We start from the raw sequence: 22065 nt of genomic DNA, 5'->3' as shown, positions 1-22065 counted from the left end.
GATAATTATATTTTGTTGTTGAACTGAGCCTCTGCAGAAAACGTAGAGGATAAATAACTCGGACAGATTACGCTGTATGATTAAGAACCACAGTATTCAAGTAACACACTGAAAAGGTGTAAAATGACTGATTTCTTCTACCTGCATCCAACATGAAATCAGTTTGTGCTTCCAGCTCAGGGAAACACAGAAGGTAAACTGATTACCGGCCTCAGACAATCTCTTTCCTCTTACATGGTTCAATTACAACAAATTAGCATCTGATGGAGTAACGGCCAAGAACAAAGTGATTGAAATCCTCTGGAAACCCTCAGCAATCGTACAAATTCTCATCATTCACATGGGCGGCTGCTCGTGAAGCGACTGGGAGCTCATCTCGTGTTGCAGATGGAGGAGCTGATTGATTGTTCAGATGCACTTTGGATGCACAGTATTTGGCAGAGGCCCCCACACGGCAGTGGCAGGGTTCATCTCTGAGTATTAACTGACTCACCTGTTTCTCCTCTGCTTTCCCTGTGTGTGTGTGTGTGTGTGTGTGTGTGTGTGTGTGTGTGTGTGTGTGTGTGTGTGTGTGTGTGTGTGTGTGTGTGTGTGTGTGTGTGTGTGTGTGTGTGTTTGTGTGTATGAAGGTTGTGTGTATGTGACATGGACAGGCTCGGCCGAAATGAATTCATCGGAGAGGTGAGGGTGGCCCTGAAGAAACTGAGAGAGGGCGAGAGCAAACGCTACAATATGGGCTTGGAGAGAATTGCACAGGTATGTGCATCACACACCTGTGTGTGTGTATGTGTGTGTGCGTGTGTGTGTGTTCACAAACATTCCAAATGGTTTTTTGTGGACATATATATCAAGATGTGTCCTATCTCCATTGTGAATGTTTGCCTTGGGGCTATCAGGCATCAATTTCAAATACTGTATTATATTGCATAATGGATATTTACCTGGTTGCTCTGCAGGCTATAACTACACTCTGCCTCCCTCTCTCCACCTCTCCCTCTCTCCCTCCCTCTCTTCCTCTCTCCCTCTCTTCCTCTCTCCCTCTCTCCCTCCCTCTCTCCATCTCTCCCTCCCTCTCTCCCTCTCTCCCTCTCTCCCTCCCTCTCTCCCTCCCTCTCTCCATCTCTCCCTCCCTCTCTCCCTCTCTCCCTCTCTCCCTCCCTCTTTCCCTCCCTCCCTCATCAGAATAAAGAAGCTAACAATCAAATGGTGGAGCAGGGAGCGCTCGTGGCGGAGGAGGAGGTAATACTTTCATCAGCTTTTTGTCTTGCTGTAATTTCCTATTACTCTCCTGTATATCTAATACATTTTCTTGTATATTCAGCAATTCTAATCCCTCCTCTATTTCCACTATCACAAAGGGAGGAGAAAAAAAGCGTTTTAATTAGAGGTTTGAATCAGTATCTACGTGTCAGCGACATTAACCTAAATGGACTCGTGTGGAGGGAAAACACTCACATGGACACAGTGGAGCCACAATTTGTAAACCACACCAGTGCTGCTACAGACCAGTGTTTTCCTCCTCCGGTGGATTTTATCTAATTTCTTTTCATGATTCTAGGGACCAGTGATGTCTGATTAGACTCAGTTTATGGTTCAACATTGAAATTAAAGGGACAAGGGAGCAGTGTCATTTCGCCAGACCCAGATAAGGCCTTTTAATTACAAGCTTTAATTTGAATCCTCCTGTTGCCTGTGAGAACACACACACAATATCCAAGGTAGTGGAAATCACAGCTAATTTATCTGCAGTCAGTATTTTCTGTTTTTCATCTTTTGTCTCTTATTTTTGTTTGTTTGAGTGAAAAGTTGACCCTGCTGCAGGATTGCCCACAGCTTAAATTCACCGAGGAGGTAAATGTCAGGGTAGAAACAGGTGCTGTGTCTGACACTGTTGGGTTTTTTTTTTTTTTGTCCTTAGCGCGGCCGCATCCTGGTGTCACTGTGCTATAACACAGAGAAGAGCTGTCTGCTGGTTGGTATCATACGCTGTGCCCATCTGGCCGCCATGGACTCCAACGGCTACTCTGACCCCTTCGTCAAAATGTAAGTCACGACAGATATTCATGGGCAAACCTGGTATTCTACAAATTATGCTCATATGCAATTATTCTGTATTGTAATTCTGTGCTGATTGCCAGTGACAGAGCTGGAAGTGGTGTGCTCTTTTCAAATGCGAATATAGGTTCGCCAGTGTGATGTCGTTACTTATATAGTTGATCATAAGAAAAACACTGCTCTTATGATTCTCATGATTATCTGACTGAACCATTATAGAATCGGAGGTTTACATTTTGAAACAAGATGAGCAGTAGTATCAGCATCAGTCTCTGGTGTTGAGGTTTAGGATTTTTGCCGACCAATCCATCCACATCTTCCTAATGCAAGACTCTGTTTCAACATCAGATGATTTCCTTATTTCCTCTTGTCATGATAACTACTGGGTGGGATGATGGTGCAGTTGTCAGACTTCCTTCTATAGTCCAAAGACAAACAGATTGGTGTTGGGTTAGTTAGACTCTAAATGTGTGAATGTGAATGGTTATTTTTCTCTGTGTGTTGGCCCTGCGATATGCTGGTGACCTGTTCAGGGTTTACCTCACCCATCGTCAGCTAGGATTGGCTCCAGCTCCCAAAGTGACCCTCAAAGAATAAGCAGTACAGATAATTTGATGGATGGATGGATGGATAATAGCTGCAGCTACTAGAGGCTTATACTTTCTGATTTTTTGTGTATTTGCTGAAACAGCTTATTAAACTGTGAATAGATAACTTATAGGTCTCAGAGAATTTGTCTTATATCTTCAATACAAGCAAAACTACGACCCTCCAACATTTAACCACCAGGGATAAAACCCAGACAGACAGTTAACCTTACTGACCTCACGGAAACTATGGCACTTCAGTCAAGCTTTACAGACACTGCCAATTCAATTTCACTCTTAGACAGCAAAATGTTTTTCCAGAGATATGATAATCAACTCATAACACAAATTTGCCTCAAGGAGCTTAATAATCTGTGCAGCATTACAGCAGCCTCTGTGCTCAGACCCTCAAATCAGACAAGGGAAAAATGGAAGAAACTTCCGGGAGAGCTACAGAGGATGGTTACCTCTTCCATGACGTACAGTAGTGTAATAGATTTGTTTGTACTAAACAGAACGACAAAGTAGATTCACGATAAGGATGACAACATTATAGACCGTAAACAATACTGAAGAATATGATCTGGAAAGACACCAATCACCGTTCAGGGGCCACAAACTGATAGAACCTGAGCCACACTACATCTTCTTCACCAAAGAGCCCAGAAAGATGACACGCTACACAAACATACAGGTGGCACAATAAGGACATTATTCGGATGTCTCGGAGAAAGAAACAAATACACAGGAGGAAACAGAGTGACGAGGATGATGATCCAGATCTAAAACATCAGTATCGAGGAACCAACAGCTAGGAGAAGGAGGGGGGTTCCAGGACGGCCGATAGTCTAGCACAAAGAGCCTGAGTGAAAAAAGAGAAAAGACAGAACAGGGGGCGAGTTACTGTTACTTGTTCGAACTGGTGTCTGTGACCAGCATTTTGTTTTCATCATAAAAAATGATTTTTTTTTTTTAATTTAATTTTTTATAGACTCTGTAGCCTGTAATTTGTTAATTTGACAAGGAGCATCAATAGTGTAACAGTAGAAATTAAAGACTGCCTATAATTTGGCTAAGAGGTGAAATATAAAGAGAGAAATGCAGAGGGCTAGGAACAGAGCCCTGGGGTAATCCACATTCTCATTGTTGATGGAGTATTACTGTAGTAAACACATTGGGGTTCTTTCAGATAGATAAGACTGGTCTAGAGCTGTATATTGATCTCTGGAGACTGAGTAAGAGAAGTAGAGAGGTGGAATCTGACTCCACAATTTTTCAGAGGATATGTTACTACTTAAGGGAATGTAGTTTCAGTGGAGTGACAGGCCCTAAAAGTAGATTGAAAAGGTTCAAAAAGATAATTGTTTGCTGAAAGTAGCTTAGACACGACTCTTTGTAATAAAATAATTAAAAGACCAAGGCAATACATACAAGATCTGTCTGGAAAATATCATATTTCTAGGGTGTTTCTAGGGCTGTTTCACCACCACCCATAATTAGATTGAATTTTTTCCAACAGTTTCACACATACTCTACCCTCTAATAAACCGACAGGCTTGAGGGGGCGTAGCCAGATGTCCTGCTTTAACACCTGCGTGGCACAACACTGACAAACCTACAGTGGGAAACACACACACACAAGCCATATTCCTGGGCCTTATTGCAACGAGCAGATCAACAGCATATCCACATCCTATTTGAGCTGAAGTGAATGGACGTTTCTAATACGCCAGCTACATGTCCTGCCAATAAGAACCTTAGAAATCTAGGTCATGTGATTTCAAATGGTCATGACACCACTAATGACTCTGGAGGAAGGAAGTGGATGTGGACTCTTACATGCAGGTCTTCTCAAAAGTCAAAAACACAGTGTTCAACAACACTATACACCTGAGCGAGCCTGCCTGTAGGGCATAGCTTGTCCTGACAGATAAAACCCACATAGCTCAATCCCTGATCTGCTGCTGCACTTAAATACCAACAGTGCAGAGAGCGAGCGCTCCTACGCAGGACAACCAATCCTCTAACCAACGCCACCTCCGACAGTGGGAGGTGTCGAGGTGGAGGGTGCACCATGCACGCTGATGCAATTGCTTGTAAAGGAAGTTTCAAAGACTCAAAGGTGGTTTTAATTTTCATCAGTGGATCGGTTATACAAAATAGTAAGATTGGAATACAGTGAGATTTAAGGTTTGATGATGATAATGGGTTTGTTTACTTAATGTAGGTTTAAGGTTGTAGCTTCTTTCCTTGTCATTCAGATACATGTGTTTGGCTGTTTCCTTTCTTTATTTTTACATGTCACCAATCAGCTCGTTAACACATGGTACTGAATGACACATGGAGGCGTGTATGACAGCTCCTTCGTGATCCCCTTTGCACCCTGCATTTACCCATAACACCCCTCTCCGCCTCGATTTGTAGAGAATTTTATATGTGCTGCCTTGTCATTCATAAATCCAGGCTTACACGAAGCACTGCACTGCTCTTGTAGGTTTGGACAAAATCAAAAGGACGTCTAGATTTGAAGTAGGCACAGTGCAGGGATTTTGAAGGTCTTCTGAATGGCTGTTAAAAGAGATGAGAGAAAGAAAAAAGAGAGACTTCACACAGTGTGAAAAAGAAAAGAAGCTCTTTCTGTATCTCAGACGCGTGACTCTCTCTGGTTTTTTCTCTCCACATTATTGATTTTTCAGAGTGAAGGTTTGTGCTTTATTGGCCTATCACGATGCATAGCATTGTTGAGTATAAATGCAACATATGCAGCCACAGTATCTATAACTCTTTGTCCCTCTTCATCGTGTTTGTTCTGCACATTTCCACTGGCTATGTCTCTTTCATACACGTTCCTTTAGTTTGCACGAGTTGTTAAAGCTGATGCTCTGATCTGATCCTCGTTTCTGGCATTTTAGTAATTTTTTTCCCCGTTTGCCTGTCTGCCAGAGTTTCCTTTCGTTTTCTTCTTTGTGTGTTTGTACCAGCGACTCTCTGTATCCATCACAAAGAGCCTTGCCTGCAGAGGATTTGCAGACCTGATATAATTAATGCTCCTAGTGAAGGTAACTTAAAAATAACAGGGAGGTGAGTGTAGTGTTGGCATAGGTGAACTACATCTCTGGAGTATACTGAGCAGTTAAAGTAGACGTAGGTTTTAATTTGCTTCACTGTCTGTTTGGTGATGCTCTGTAGCTGTAAGATCAGCAATCCTCTCCTCTTGAGGAATCTCTAATGAAAACTGATGCCAGCCGCTGTGTGTGTGTGTGTGTGTGTGTGTGTGTGTGTGTGTGTGTGTGTGTGTGTGTGTGTGTGTGTGTGTGCGCGCGCGTGTGTGTGTTTCCATACATTTGTCCAGAAGGCTTTTCCAAATGGTCTTTTCTCTCTCAGACTCTCAATCAGCCTTTTGAAGCCTTTCAAGTTACACAAGGTCAGAATTATCTGAGGGCAAATTTGTCTTCCATTAACAAGGACAAATTAACATTTTAAAGATTTTTAAAGATTTTAATTAGTTTACATCCTTCATAAGAGCCCACATTTCTCCCTCTGCACACATTACCTTCAATTTCTATATATATATATATTTATATTTATATATATTCTGTCAGGAGAAAGAGGTGCGACGGTTGAAAAAGTGCAAAACATGTCACATATTTCCTGCTGACCGAGCACACTGCCTGTTCAATTTTTGTCTTCTCTCTTTTCCTGTGAACACTTGTGTGAAGTGAAATAATAACCCCTCTCTGCAGCAGGCATATATTTAGCTCTTCTCTTCAGTCGTCACGCATCTTCTCTATCACTGTTTTTTTTACTTTTGCATATCTGTATCGTAACTTCCTTGGCTGTGAGACAGTTTTTTTTCACCGGCTCCCTCGAGCTCATCTCTCCCTGTCACTCTTTTCCTTTTTTCTTTGTTGTTTTTTCCTTATTTACAGGTTTGCTTTTGTTCTTCTGTTTATCTCTCCCTAACATAAACTTGCTCTCAGGATGGTTTTGGAAAAATCACGACCCAACCCGTTAGAAAGTTGTCAAATTGTCAAACTGACTTGGCTCCTATGCAAAGACAAACAAAGAGTGAATATACATCATGCGCTATTCGCAGGCTATGATGGAAAATTAACTTCTGTTGTTGCTTTTCCAGGTTGTGTTTAACCTGTTGTGTTGCAAGATTTTATTTCATGACATTTAGGAAAAAATGCTTATTTGTTAAGTGTTATTAACACCACTGTCTGGACAGATGTGAGCAGTTAGCTTAGCGCATTGGAAAGACTGAACATGACAGGACTTCAGTCATGGTTGAAACAGCTTGTATGACTTTGTCGAAAAATCTACTTTGTTGTTTACATAGTGGCCTGGCTACCTCAGTTCAGGAGAGCACAAAACTCTTAATCTCAGGGTTGTTGGTTTGAGCCCCATGTCGGGTGACGGGGTTTTTAAAATGGACGGAAAAGCACAAAGAGGCAAATCAAAGTCTTTCTCTCTCAACCTTCTCTGCGAGAGGTCCCTTGGTTCAATGAAGGGGCCCCAGAAGTCCTTTGAAACACTCCTGCTTGTATGTACATGAGGACTGATTGCAGGGAACGGTGCACCACCACAGTGGATGGCACTAATGCACCTTGATGTTGGTTGCCACTCTCTATTAAACCGAAAGAAGAAGAAGACCAATAAACCTTTCAGTGCACATGTGAGTATTTGCACCTTGGTGTTGGTGGCCACCTGTTAATAAACCGAACAAAGAAGAAGAAGATTGCAGTACCTCCACCTGATTAGGAAGGAGAAGATATAGTAGATGGCGGTATTGCACCTTGACGTTGGTTGCCACCCGCCAATAAACTGAACAAAGAAGAGGAAGAAGAAGAGTATTGTATTACAGTGAGACTAAAAATGTATGAGTTTAAATATATCACTTAAACAACAATATGTAACTTCAGCCACTGCGGGTCTGTCAATCTAAACAATACCAAAATAACTAGTTTTGATGATGTCATGAAGCAGTGTGGCATCATGGGAGTTGTTATCTTCACCTCTACTTCTTGTGCCATAATGTTCAAGGGTCGCTTGGCTCTCTTCTGCCTTTGTGCTTTACTGGAAGAGCTTTGGCAGCAGAACGCACCACAAATGAATAACCGTGGTCCGTTACGAGTGACCAATGCAAACAGTGGAAGCTGATTGGAAGCTGTTTTTCATTTGTCATTCGTGGTTTGGCCCCGAAGGTTACAGCAGAGACTCACATCAAAGCCACTGATAAAGTGGATATGATGCAAATAAAAGGTGAAACATAATGAAACATCACTGTTACCTTGAATAAAATTGGGGATTCATCTGGGTTTGAACATTGTTTGAAACATTTTAGATAATGTAAGTACACAAGTAAATAAGATATATAACATAGGTCACAATACTTATATGTTATATATGTAACATTTTAATGAAGAATTTTTACATAGTATATCTTTAAAAGAAAAGACAACATATATAAATACATTGAGATCATGAAAAAATAATTGAAAAATCTGAAAGAGGATTAGGATTGTTATAAAAGGCTATTCTAACAAAGTCTATGCAAACACAACATGTTTCATTAATTAACACATGCGGTACATGCTGTTAGGGCTTTTTGAATTCCCAGGACTCTGAGGCCAAACACAGGAAAGGAGGAAGAAATGTTAATGTATTTATTGTACAATTTGCACTGAGTTCGAGCTAGTCGGCAGGCTGACTGAGTCCAGCAGTCTGTTTCCAGAGAGCTAGGCAGGCACAGATTCAAACTGTTCTGTGTCCCAGATCTAAATCCTGAGAGCAGGCAGGCAGGCAGGCGCACCAACAGTTTCAGATCCAAATCCAAACAAAGGCTGGCTTTACGTGGCAGGTATGGCAGAAGGGAGCGAAGATCCTGTAAGACTGTAGGCAAACAATGTATTGGAGATTATAAACAGGCAGAGTGAAAGATTTAAAGTGCAAAATGCAGAGCGCGGTCCTAGTGTTACTTTCACTGTGGGTGATCGAAGGAGTCTAAAGGGATATAACAGCGTTTAAATACTGGGGCCAGCTTGAAGAGTTTATGGGCAAACGGACCTCAGGTGCGAAGGTGAGCTGGCATCATACACAAAGCTGAAAGCCACGGCCAGCCAGACAAACACATGACCAAACAAGGATATTAATCTATCGGCTAATTCCAGTAATCTCTGTCTGTCTGTCTGTGGCTCGCATATCGTGAGAACTGTTCATCGTATCGAGTTCACACTTAGCATGTGTGTTGTTAGGGGCCTAGGGGGAAGGGCAAGTTGGACACACAATACTCTCAGTATCAATAGATTTGAAATAATCAGCAACCAGCACTCTGTAGCAGCAGCGGACATCGACATAAGTGACATTTTCGATCACAACAACAGCAAAGTTTGGGGTTCTGCTTACTGAGTCAAGCTTCACGATACAACACGCAGGGTTAGAATGGGCTTATGAGGAAAAGGGGCAAGAAAACAAATCCTAACAATAAATGTCTGCATCACGTTTTTAATGTGAGAATCTTGGAGGGAAGGTTCTGTTATTTAGGTTGCAGTGATTCTTCATGTTTCTGTTTTCAGTTCTGGCAGTGCTTCTATGTCAGTCTTAATGAGTCATCCTTGCTCTTTTTTTCGAAAAACAGTTTGTCTCATGAATAGTATATAAACATGATTATTAGAGAACAATATCTGTCAGTGGCTGTCAACCTTATCAGTCAGTGCAAGCACCGAAATGGTAGAGGAATACAGCAGAGAAATATATGGTTAGTTTACTGTACTCTCCAGTGAACAACTTCCTTTTTTAACGAACGGCTCACAAAAAGAGTGAGGGGATAATCCTCTCATATCTCTACGGACCAGCCTTACATATGAATCATTATTCGCATTCAATTTTGTATGGTAATTTAAGCATAGTTTGCATGCTGCTGTGCGAAATATATTATTTTGTTTAAACTATCATTGTTTTGAATGTCGCTGTCAAATGATGTTTTGTTATTCTGGAAATTGGAATTCCCCCATCTGAGCTTCCTTGGAGCCGTATGTAAAATATGATTTGGCACAGCTCAGACTAAGATGTCCCCCAGGCTTTCACCTCACCCTCTCATGTGCGCTGCTGGTCAAACACAGGCTTTGTTCGGCTGCCACTCTCCGTCTTTCTTTGCTTCCAGTTTTCCTTTTTCTGTTCCTGTGAAGACAAGCAGAGCATTGTTAAAGCACCAGGTATTTTGGAGGATCAATGCTGATTAGCCTCTGCAGAAAATGACCTTTTATAATGACATAAACAAACTGAACCTGTGACTGGTGACAAGATGCTGTTTGGCAACATTTCATGACTTGAATAACTGAAACTGGAACAATGCTGTAATCTAGGTTTGAATCGATATTAGTCAGTTTAATAATTGTAGGTACTTCTTCAAAGATTTTAAAGAAGTGTTTGTTCTTCAGTGCAATTCCGGGAGCGCACTAAAGACTTTCTTATGACATACGTACGTCCTGTTGTCATCACCTATAGGGCTCCGTCTACCAATACTTGACATTGATTGGTTTGTAGATGGGCGTGCACCTGACATCAGCGTGTTGTCAATTTGGGTATTAAATTCACTGTTTTTAATTAAGGGCATACAAAACAGTCGTCTTTCCGTTTTCATTTTATAACTACAAGCAAAACAAATGTCCCCGTAGTTCAAACATTATAACGTCTGAGGCAACGGCTACAAGCGTTCCTACGAGCCACTTCTGCTTCTTTCTCTATTGTTTAATACTTTCTCAACTTCTTCCAGTTGGTCCAAAAAGTCTGACCTATCCAAAGAAACTCAACACTCCGCGAACGAACTGAATCATTGTAGAGTTTGATCCAGAACGAGACCACCACCTTTAGTCGGACCAAATTTTGGTCTGTTGGTCTGAGGCACCTTTCACACCTGTTATTTTGGTTAGGACTAAACTGAAAAGTCTGCACGTCCAGACTTAGCAAGCTAGGACTTGAGGGCGTCTTAATTTTAGAGTTACTGTCTTCTAGTCAATTACTGATGTGCAAAACTTAATTGTAAATTCCCTAGAAGATTCCTCAAAATAAATCTGTGGTAAGCCAACTTCGATATTATATTTCCCTAAGCCTTGAGTATTTTTCAGCTCATTGTTTTGGTTTTACGACCCACAACTTCCCTGTTAGGTTCAGTCGCCCTTTCATCAAAGTAACCCTCAGCAGCAGCAAACAGCTGTTTCCAGGGGAAAGGCTCTGATATAGGCCTAGTACCTGCCCAGCACAAAAATGCAACATGCAGCCTTTTCCCCCGGGAGCTGGTGAAGAGCAAAACAAGTGAGTGAATATTGGATTTACATTCGTCTGGTGTCAGAAAGATATGACCCCAACTGCTCTGTGTCCTCTGAAGGTGTTAATAAGGAACTGTTCGCTGACAAGCTCACCTCATAGACTCTATATAAAGATGGACACATCTCTGCTTCCTCTCACTATCCATAAATGGGGCCAAAATATCCCAGATATGAACTCTGCCAAGGAAATTAGTATAAACAGTTAAACCATAGGCTGTTTTTTACTTCACATAAAGAATATATATCTTGTTTTTTTATCTATGTTTATTGTCTTGCGACCCCTAAGATTTATGTTGCCTCCTCTGGCTTTGAGGCTTTTATCTCTGCTGCCCTCTAACATCTATTTTAGCATACAGAAGAAGGCTGTAAATATCCGTATGACTCTTGACTGATCTTGATGATCCTCTGCTCACTGCATGTTCAAAATTGCTGTTATTTTGTGAGTTTTCACTTTTTTTAGTTGTAAGCAAAAACGCTGCCTTAAATCATCATGGTCTCTTGTAACTACAACACTGTCAGATCCTTTTACGTCACAGAACATGACGTCGATTTTTAGCACTCGCAGCAAACTCCAGTCTCTGTGCCGCCACCTTGCCTTCTATCAATTCCTCCGCATCCTGTTCCTTTTCCACCTCCATCCCTCCATCCTTCACTCGCTCTGATTCCGGCTCTGCAGTGACAGCCCCAAGCCCATCTCATGCATCAGCTGTCAGGCCAGGATTCGTCACTAGCGGGGCGAAAGCTGGACGGGTAAGATATCTCGCTGCCTGAACATCTTGCAATTTATGCTGATGATGACTCCGTTTGCCCTCTGGCGATCCTTCTGTTGCATCGTCGCTGGAGCGTATAGTCCTCCAACATGGAACGTGATTATGATCTTGCTGTAGTCTACTGTCGCTGCCTCTTTTTCTTTCTTTTTTTACTAGTTTCACCTTTGTTCAAAAGACTCTGGGTCACATTTATCTCAACAAAGATCTTGCAAACTTTTACTTTCCATTTGTTTCTGCCACTCAGCAAGAGTTCCTGTCACTGCAGGGCAAAATACTATGAAATCATGGATTAACTTGGATCTCACAAATAATGAATGTCCTGACCCTGTTTTGAAAAGTAAAATGCAGTTCAGGATCTCTACAGCTGATTTCAGACATGCAATGGACTCTGCAGTTCCTATTTTCTCCTCCGGAGGAGGTGCACGTGGGAATGCAAATGTCCAACGCGCGACAGAAGCATAAAATGGAAAAACTAAAAGAAAACAAATATCTCCCGGTAAAAAAGCGGTGACACACAGGTATGAGACACCGTTGAAGATGTCAAGAGAGTTTGTGGTGATCAGAGCTGACGATGGTGTTGGGTTGCTGGGGTTAGGGTTAGGGTTAGGGTTAGGGTTAGGCTTAGATCACGTGATCTAAGCAGCTGAGTTAATACGTCACTTCCTGCCTCTGTCTGCTGCACCCGGCTGCTCCACCTCTCAATAATGCAGAGGATTTAATGCTGTTGTGAACCGGTCTGTGCAGAGAACCTCCCGCTGTGTTGTGCAAGTGTGAGAGGCAGACTTTAAACTCTGTAGCCAATTCTACGAATTTTACCCATAGTTCACGTCGGGAAAAGGCTTATTTACAAACCTTGGTTTTACAGTTGGCCTGGTGGTATCAAGGTCACAACAATACGCAAGCTCAACCAATCAGGAGTCAGTCTCAGCTTTCAATGAAGACGTTTCACCCTGTTTTATAGCATCAAATAACCATTATAACCAAACTAACCAGAAAAATAACACTTCGACACACATCTGTATATTAAGAGCTATTGAGAAAAAACTATTAGAAGTCTACTTTAACTTTTAGTTTTGTCCATGTCCCATTCACTTACATGAAGGAGGGATGGTTTATGACCTATACTGCAGCCAGCCTGCGATGAGACACTTTGGCTTCACCTTTTGGGAGCTGTCATATCGTCCATCTTTAAATACAGTCAGTACAGCTTGACATTTGGGGAAATACACTTACAATTTGTTGCAACATATATGAAAAGATAAAGACAGGATGAATATGAAGCTACAGCTTCCAGCAGTCTTATCTTAGCTGAGGTTAGCATAACAACTGTAAAGTTGGGGAAACAAGTAGCCTCTTTGTCTGCATGTAAAACAAATCCACCTCTGAAGCTCTCTGAGTCAGGATATTTCTTGTATGTTTTGCATTAGAAAATGTGAAGTATAAAGTGAGCTATTCCCCCTATTTTTAGTCTCTATACTAAATTAGGCTAATTTCATCTGATTGTAGTTACATGTTTAATGCTAGAGTGGTAACAATCTCCTCATTTAATCATTCTAAATTCTAAATTTCCCTCTGGATCAATAAAGTATATTCACCCATCCACCCATCCACTCATCCATCCATCCGTCAATGCATCTATCCATCAATGCATCTATCCATCTATCTATCTATCTATTTACATGACTACTTTACGATCTTTCACCAGGAGACTATTATGTCTACTCTCCAAACTACATCTGATCTGTGAAGAATTCACACACAGCGATTGGTGACTGCTGATCGCACAACACTTTGGCACCAATCTGGGCCTTTTCTGGCAACTTACAAAACTTGTCCCCGACTGGACAAATCAGATGAAAGTTCTGTGAACTCAGCTTAACTTTAAGCGATGCGTTGTCCTGATGTTCACTTGAAGAGAGCACAAGGTCTTAATTTGTATGTCCTCTTTCTCTTTTTCTCTCTCCTTCTCAGCTTCTTGCAGCCGGATATGGGAAAAAAGTCCAAGAACAAGACTACAGTGAAAAAAAAGACTCTCAACCCTGAATTCAATGAGGTAAACGCGTGTCTTACTCATCAAGTAACCTCATTACACCTGGAAGCTTGTTTAATTTCTGAGCTCCAAATGACTTCCTGTCGTGTAGAGCAGTGCAATTAAGCACACCTTTATAAGAGTACTTCAAATCTAACATCTTGTTGAATGTGTTGCCATTTTTAACTTTAATTTAGGAATTCAGTTTCTTTCAACTCCTGTGTTTATGAATCATTTATATAAATTATTTTAATAACTATGTGCCACCTGCACAGGAGTTTTCGTACGACGTGCCCGTGGACCAGCTGGCGAAGAAAACCCTGGAGATCTCTGTTTGGGACTACGACTTGGGAATGAGCAACGACTTTATAGGTAGGCTGAAAGAAGCTGTGGCGGGGCGGGGAGGAGAGGAAAGCAAAGTAGATGACTGTACAGGAGCACTTGATTGAAAGCGATGCACTTGCAGAAAACATTTTAAAATAAGGCAGAGCGTGGGCGGAGAGAGGAGTAAAAAAAAAAAAATATGCACAGAGATGAGGGGTAATTATGAGGCTCGAGGAAAACGACAGAGCGATCAAAAGGGAGTTTGAGCGAGTGGAAAAGGAAATGGAGAGGCTTTAGAAATAAAAAAAAAGAAAGACGTTTAGACTGGATCCCCATCCTTCGTGGTCTTGGCACATTAGATCCCCGCTGCTTCATCAGAGTGCTAAACAGCTTTGGCATGGACTGGTGTTCATAGCACAACGATGGGAGCTTAGGGAGTGATGGGGAACTGGTGGGGATGTGTGGTGAGGATGAATTACCCCCCTGTGCACTCAAAGACCTTCAGATCAAAGCGTTTTACTCTATCTACTGTGTGCACACATGTATGTGAGGTGGTGGGTGGGTGGGTCGGTGGGAGACACACTGCGTTTAGATAAGCCCGGTGAGTTATTAGCTGTGCCTCGAGAAAAGGCCATCAGTCTAACTTACAGCCCCAGATAACAGACATTCCCCTGACCATTATCATTGCAGTTTTAGCTACACCCGCCTGTCAGTTATGTTAATTGAGGCTGGGAGAAAAATGGCACTGAGACAAAGAAGAATGGAGAAAAAACGAGTTCATAAAGAGGCAGAGCGAGCACAAGAGCGAGAGCAAGAACAAGTGGACTAATAGGCTGAGCAGGAGAAATAGATGATGTCAAACGGTAAAAGGGGAGATTGCAGAGATACGCGGAGGAAAAAGCAGAGCAATGAGGGAATAAAATGTGAGGGGAAAAGCCACTCATAAAACTCAGGCGATAAATCAGGTGGATGAATCGAGGACGGTGGAATTGATACATGAGAAGAGATGAGACACTTAATCTTCTCCCTGAACCAAGACTGAAGCTCTGCAGGATCAGTATAAGCACCAGTGCCGGTCTCAATAAGCAGATCAGGTATTGGTCGTGTTGTGATTGTTTGTTTGTTGATGTCAGAATTCATTGATTCAGCTAAAAGTGACTTATATTCATATCTTCACATTGAGCGGCTGCCTCAGTTTGTATTGTTGCCGCAAACCCTCGCCCCATGTTACCTCTCGTAATCAGCTCCATGCAGAAACGTTTACAGATTCTTATCCGACTGCATGAAAGTGATAGTGGATTGGTTCTCAGAAGACAGCCTGCATGAGTTCAGATTTGGTTTCTGAAAGATAGAGAAATTAAGTTTTCATTTTAGAGCAGGTCAAAGTCACATCTCAAGCCAAAAGAGATGAATCTCTACATGTATACGTCTCGTCAACGCAGGTTTCAATCCTGGTCTCTGGTTCTTGAGGAGGAGTCACAAGTCTTAGTTAGAACGTTGTTATTAATTTACCAGTCCTCCTGCTCCATCAGTGTGGATGTTAGCAGGATTATACAAAAAACGATTTCCATCAAGTTTAGTGGAGGGGTGGGGGGGCATGAAAGAAGTAAGAACCCATTACATTTTGGTGTGGATTCAGATAAGGGGATAGATACAGGAATCTTTATTACTTTCTCTAACATTGTGAGGCATTTTTCAAAATTTTTCCCATTGAATAATTCATGGGTCTTGATGAAAAACACATTATTAAGGGGACTTATATTTATGAGTTTATGCCATTTGGTGCAGATCCAAATAAAAATCCAGATCCAGTGAATTTCAATGTGGTTTCATCAGGGAAGTTTTAGGCCCTGGTGGAAGTATGCACTCTCTTGAGTGTCCTTCTAGTTTTTCTATGTATTTAATTTAATCTATGCAAATAAATAAATTATAAAAGAAAATTATAACAAAAAATATGTGGACCAATCAGAACATGAAGAAGACCGGTGCAGGTGCGGATACTGATCCTGCAGAGGATAAGACTGGGTACAGGGAGAAGATTACGTTTCTCATCTCTTCTTGTGTATCAATGGCTCGTCCTCAAGTCATCCACTTGATTTATTGCGTTTTCTGAGTGGAGGGATGTGCTCTGCCATTGTATACTAGTTGTTTAATGCATTTGTTTTAAACAGATTTCTCAGACATTCTCTTCAGAGACATTCACTGTATTGCACTCACGTACCGGTGCAGCAGTCGTGAGTGAAAAAGAAGTTTAAGAGAAAAGTTCAAATCCGGCATATTTTCGCACCTACGCACACCTGCCCAAACGCTGCACGAAGCGGCTGCGCTTGTTGAACTTTTGTTTTTCGGAAAATTTACAAAACCTGTCACACACAGCCGCCGCCCCCTCCCCTCCGAAGAAATGAAGGAAAAAAGATGGGGCCGACTGAGATGCTGTTCGATGATCTAACAAGAACTTCATCTGAAATACTGATGCCCTCAGTTCCTCATCTTTCTTCATGCCCTCCATTGCATGTCAGGATGGCTGACCGTTCGTTTGTCACTAACAGCCCACAGGCTCAGGGAATGCTCCATCGATCTCTGTTTGAAGGTGGTGGCACTGTTGTGGGGGTGGAGATGACAAAGTGTCGTGCGTGATTATCCTATCAAAACTCTGTCAGCAGGTTCAGACCTGCTCTTCACTTTCTTTCTTTGTGAGAGGGAGGAGGAGGAGGAGGAGGAGGAGGAAGAGGCTATGAAACACGTGAAGGCTGCTCCTCTCCTCTTCCCAGCAGCAGCATCTCGGGCTACGCTCACTCCCAATGCTCAGATGAGGTGCAGATCAACAATCGAACATTGTTTGCCTACGGCTGTCACTTTCCGAGGCACCCTTAGAAGCCAGCATTGCCAAAGTATCGTGTTTAAAACTTCACGCTCCATTAGCTGCACAATCACAGCCCAGGGATTGGTTTTGTAATAAACCTCGGAGCAACAACTGCCTGCATCTCTGTGTCTTCCAGTCTGCCTCTCCACCAACGCCTCCATCACCTCCGCTCACTTTCACCTCTGTCATTTCCTGCCTCTCTGTATATTTATTCCTCCCACCCGTCATATTCATTGGCCATGCTCTTTCAAAAAGATCTTTAGTTATTTAAATCTCCGTTTCCAGTAGTTTTCCAGCTTCTCGTCTATTTCTATTTCTTTGCCTGGAGGAATTTGTCTTGACATTGACATTTCTGCCTGCCTATTGAATGATAATTATGTTTATTGTTATGAAAGTTGATGCACCTAATTGCTTAAGCTTAATTACACATTATTGGATATTTGAAGTTAACCAGAAAACAAATTGTCTGTATGTCCCGTAATTTGCCTCCAGTTGTGGAGAGTTACTCAGTACATTTATGCAGGCTCTGTACTTGCAGTGTTTATTTGAGGGTCCTTGTTATATTGTATCAATCAATCAGTCAACCTTTATTAATAGAGCATCTTTCAGACAAATCAATTGCAATTCAAAGGTGACTGACAAAACAAAACGCTCAGAGACTAATACTTTGTGCCATAGCAATCAATAATAGAAGAGACAACAATAAAAGTCAAATAATCAAGACTAAAATGTTACAAAAGCAAAATAGAATAATAAATATTAATATTGAACCATAAAATAATAAAACTCTATAAATATAAACATGTTCAGCTCCTCACGGATCCTCTGGAGGCTTTTCCAGCGACTCGGAGCGTAATGGCTGAAAACAGCATGACCAAACTGTTTTGTTTTGTGAAACAACTAAAAGAGAAGAGCCTTCCCGCGTCATAAACCACAAGCATCTCTGATACGCAGTCTTTTAGACGCCTGTGTTGCAAAAAACATCCAAAGAGCCACTGTACTGTACTGAACGCTACCTGCTTGAACAGACACAGTTTGTGATGAGTTGAAAATAATTTAGCTTTTTCTACTTTTCTACCCCACTGATCATCTCACATCCCTCCAGTTCCACCCTCTGACTCCCAGTAGACCAACATCTACTGTAGGCTGGGAACCACTTGGCTAAACTACTGTAACTAACTATTAATAAAGAAGTTCAAACTAGCGTCACATTCAACAGCTACAGCAGTAAGATTTCAATTTATTCCCCAGACTATTATCTCACTAAGCTATATATAATTTCAATTACAATTTGGTATGTAGATTCAATTTAAAAACTGCTCCATTGTTTTTTGTTTTAATTTTTCTTTCTTTCTATTGTTAGAATGACCAATTAAAATATATCATTAATAAATAATATTGATGATAATAATGTATAACAATTAAATTAATAAATTAAAAATAATGATTCAAATAAATTAAAAATGTTACATGTACATTGATGCGTCTCAGTTTAATTATCTAATTTATAATAATATATTAATCACAGGAAAAAAATTCTGAAGAACCTTTACTTGTAATTGACACTTTTATTTAATTGCTGTTTTTAAGACTTGGCTTGAGAGAAAGATCTGAGTGCTTCCAGCCCCTCTCTCTTTCACCCCCCATCGTTCTCATCCTCTCCTAATTCCCCCCCTCACCTCCTGACACTTCTCTGTTTTCTCTCCCTGGTTGCAGGTGGAGTGGAGCTGGGCATCAACGCGAGCGGAGAGAGACTCAAACACTGGTTTGAGTGTCTCAAAAACAAAGGGAAGAAAGTGGAGTACTGGCACACGCTCACACAGCAAGGAGCCCCGAGCAGTGACAAACCGGACTAGATAACAAAAGACATCCATGCAAACATACACATAGACATGTGCACACACCTACACACACATACACACTTTTCCCACTGAGAAACAGTTGGAAACAGAGACCAAGTCAAGCAGTAATAAGAGCAAAGGATAAAACATGCAATAATAATATTGATAATAATAATAATGTTGAAGATGAAATCTGTCATTGAATGCCAATGCTTCAAGCACCGAGTATTAGTATGTGATATTCATACTAATATTAGTGATGGTAACAATCTGAATACATTTTTTTTTTTTAAAAGGTGAACCAAATTGTGACAATGTCCTCATTAAAGTGTTGACGTACAAAAAAACAATACTCACACAAATTGTGCTTTAGACCTCACTGTATTGTGGAAGTCGCTCATACTCTGTCGTTCAGATTCACACCAGAGGAAGAGATGACGAGCAGCGAATGTACTCGAAATCCATTCAGTGAAAGGGGCCGGCAGCACGTGGACCCCAGTGACTCATAACGTGGTGTTTAGTGAAGAGAGCGGGGACGTCATGAAAAAAGGGGATTCTGTTCTGAGAAGTCTATTTTAGTGGTTGTTGATCTGATGCAAAACAACGACGACACCATATTCTAAAGCACAAAATGATCCATTTGGTGGATTTGTACCTTTAATGTTTCAGTGTTCTTATGTCTTTTTCATTGATTTAAAGTTACAGTGGCTCTCTGTTCATCTTCATGTCGCATATTGATGTGTCAGCGTGTGTGTGTGTGTGTGTGCGAGGGCTATATGGGAATACGAGTGCCTACATTTACCGTCTGTGGAGTCTGTGTCTGTCCGTATCATCGTGCCGCATTCAAAATGTCTCCATCCAACTTCAGAAGCACAGAGGCGAGAAGAAATAATAACAAAGGACAAGAAAAACATACAAGCGAGAAATCCTCCGCCGCCGCCGCCGCCGCCACAGGTCTCAGTGGCGTGAGTGTTCCTGGCTGGAGGACACTGACAAGCTGTCAATCATCTGTGTGTGCCAAAACCATCTCCGTCTCTCCCATTGCCAGACAGTCAAAGAGCAACTTGAAGAATGGAACATGTTTTGATGCTTAACTTCTGTTCTCTTTTTTTTTTTTTGTGTGGCTTTTCTGATGACAGGCTGAAGTCAGAGGGAGCTGTTGTTTTTTTTACCTTCAGGATCCAAGCGAGATTAACTCAATAACTCGATTTCTGCTCCAGCGGAGTCACAGACTGATGTAACACTTTCCTCCTGCAGGGCAATATCCTACCATTAAACTCACTGATCAGCCACAACATTAAGACACCTATAATTGTGGTAATTGGTATCACGCAACAGGATGTTGGCGTCAGATCCCTTCAGTGCTTCCTTGGTGGGTTCTGACCACTGAACAGGCCTCTGGGGGAAACCCACAAGACCTGCTGTCATCCACCCGTCACAGCTTGGCCTTTGTCAATGTTTCCCTGATCCTTACACTTTTACAGCTTCCAACACATCAACGTTACATCCCGCCCTGTGACAGGGGCCATTTTTAAAAATCAATTTAATGAATGTCATTTACTCCACTTGTGAGTAATAGTAATGTTGTGGCTGCTCAGTGTGTATTTATTCCCTCCGCCAAGCAGGTGCTGTTTTCACCCTTGTCCATTTGTTTGTTTGTTAGCATGGTTACACAAAAACGACTCACCAATATTCCCCAACCTTCCTGGCAGGGTGTGGTATGGTCCGGTGCGGATCTGGATCAGGGGGCGCATCCAGGATATATTGTTTCACTGTCTTTATTATTAGGGCGATGTTCAACATTTTGACAGTTTCCCAACTGAATAAGTTGATGAAAGAAATCAGGCACATTTCTGGGACTGATATCTGTGAGTGTGTGAAATCTGGTGCAGTCCGATTGTTGGTCCTTGGCGGAGGTATGCACTCTACTGAGTGATGTTCTACTTTGAATATTTAGGCATTTGATTGGTCCTGTAAAGAATAAGACCCCCCCCCTCCTCATTCACCTTCACCATTCACCTCAAGAGCCTGTTGTTAAGAGGACTGTTGTGTTATCCAGTGTCCCATTCATCCCATTAACTTATTGCGTTTTATGAACTGTTAGACATCAGGTTTAAAGTGGCATATATTTAATTATTTGGATGCAAGGTAGGACCACTGGGACCATGTCTGTGAAACAGGATTGCAGCGTGCAGTCAGTAGAAATGCAGACTTTTAAAAATGAAGCCCCCTGTTAATTCAACCTGAAGAGATCAATGAGATTATAACCTGTATGGAAACACGCTTTGCAGCAGGGGACTGTGGATCATCACAGATCAGGATCCACAATGTTTAGACTCTGAGCTCGATTGCACACTTATCAACCTACATGAATGTTATGTGCATATTGTCGAATTGTCAGGATATGAAGTGCACCCCCCCCTGGTTCCTCCATCACTGATGCTGTGGCCGTACAGTGGTTCACAAAAGCAAACCCACAGTCAGTCAGTGGCCTCCGGGAGTTTTTCTAACTGTTGAATCAATCGGGCTGCTCATAATCTTGCTGTCCTCCGACAACCTTGTGAATGTCTCATTGTTGACTGCAAAAAAAAAAATTCTTCAATGGATTGGATGTAGAAGAAAAAGGGCTTGGGCATTATTATAAGAGCTTGGAACTAAACTATGTGTTATAATGAGCTTCGACACATTTTCAGTTACACCTTAAAAGACTTTAAGTAGCGGGTTGGGCTAGGATGGGGGATTATTCTGTACTTTCTCTATGCACATCAAAACTCCCAGCATGTCAGCAGTGAGATAATCAAACCAAATCGATAACATTATAATGTTATACAAGCATCGACGACGGTGCACTTCTGGGAACACTTTGTTTCGGGGTCATGCGAGGTGAGAGTGATCTAATAGAGTTGACATTTTCGGGCTGGACGGCCGCCTATTCCTGTCTCTGGATCTGTTGCTTTTGTTTACAGTCACCAAATTGTTCTGACTCTTGTCTATTGACCCTGCTTAGCTTATGTAACCATTTTAGCTGCGATACAGCTGCATGTTTAGCAAACACCATCAGCTTCTGTAATCGAGTGCAACCTCCGCTGATCATTCTGAATGCCGATGTGTTTACAGTCCTCGCCGTCTATTCGGTCTCTAAACGTCTTAGTGTGTTATTTGTTTGTGACTACGATGATTCAGGGTATTTTTTGCTCAGTTGCTGTGCTTTGACCAAGCAAGCTATTGCTTTAAAAAACAAAAAAACAGAAGAAGAAACAAAACAA

The 22065-nt window shown here is 41.7% G+C and overlaps 1 protein-coding gene across 1 annotated transcript in view; it reads left to right on the top strand.

The window, feature by feature from the left end:
• doc2d (double C2-like domains, delta) overlaps nt 1-19149 on the top strand; it is a 34132-nt gene extending 14983 nt beyond the window's left edge. Inside the window, exons 6-11 of the mRNA XM_034614046.1 lie at nt 630-756; nt 1183-1239; nt 1919-2043; nt 13714-13795; nt 14047-14143; nt 18675-19149. Of these exons, the coding sequence (XP_034469937.1) occupies nt 630-756; nt 1183-1239; nt 1919-2043; nt 13714-13795; nt 14047-14143; nt 18675-18814 (628 nt within the window). The 3' untranslated portion in view covers nt 18815-19149. The remainder of the gene's footprint in view (nt 1-629; nt 757-1182; nt 1240-1918; nt 2044-13713; nt 13796-14046; nt 14144-18674) is intronic.
• The last annotated feature ends 2916 nt before the right edge of the window (nt 19150-22065 follow it).

The sequence above is a fragment of the Hippoglossus hippoglossus genome, chromosome 1 (genome assembly GCF_009819705.1).
Source record: "Hippoglossus hippoglossus isolate fHipHip1 chromosome 1, fHipHip1.pri, whole genome shotgun sequence".
NCBI classification, from domain to species: Eukaryota; Metazoa; Chordata; class Actinopteri; order Pleuronectiformes; family Pleuronectidae; genus Hippoglossus; species Hippoglossus hippoglossus.
Note: the sequence above shows the minus strand (reverse complement) of the source record. Positions and strands in the feature narration are given on the sequence as shown.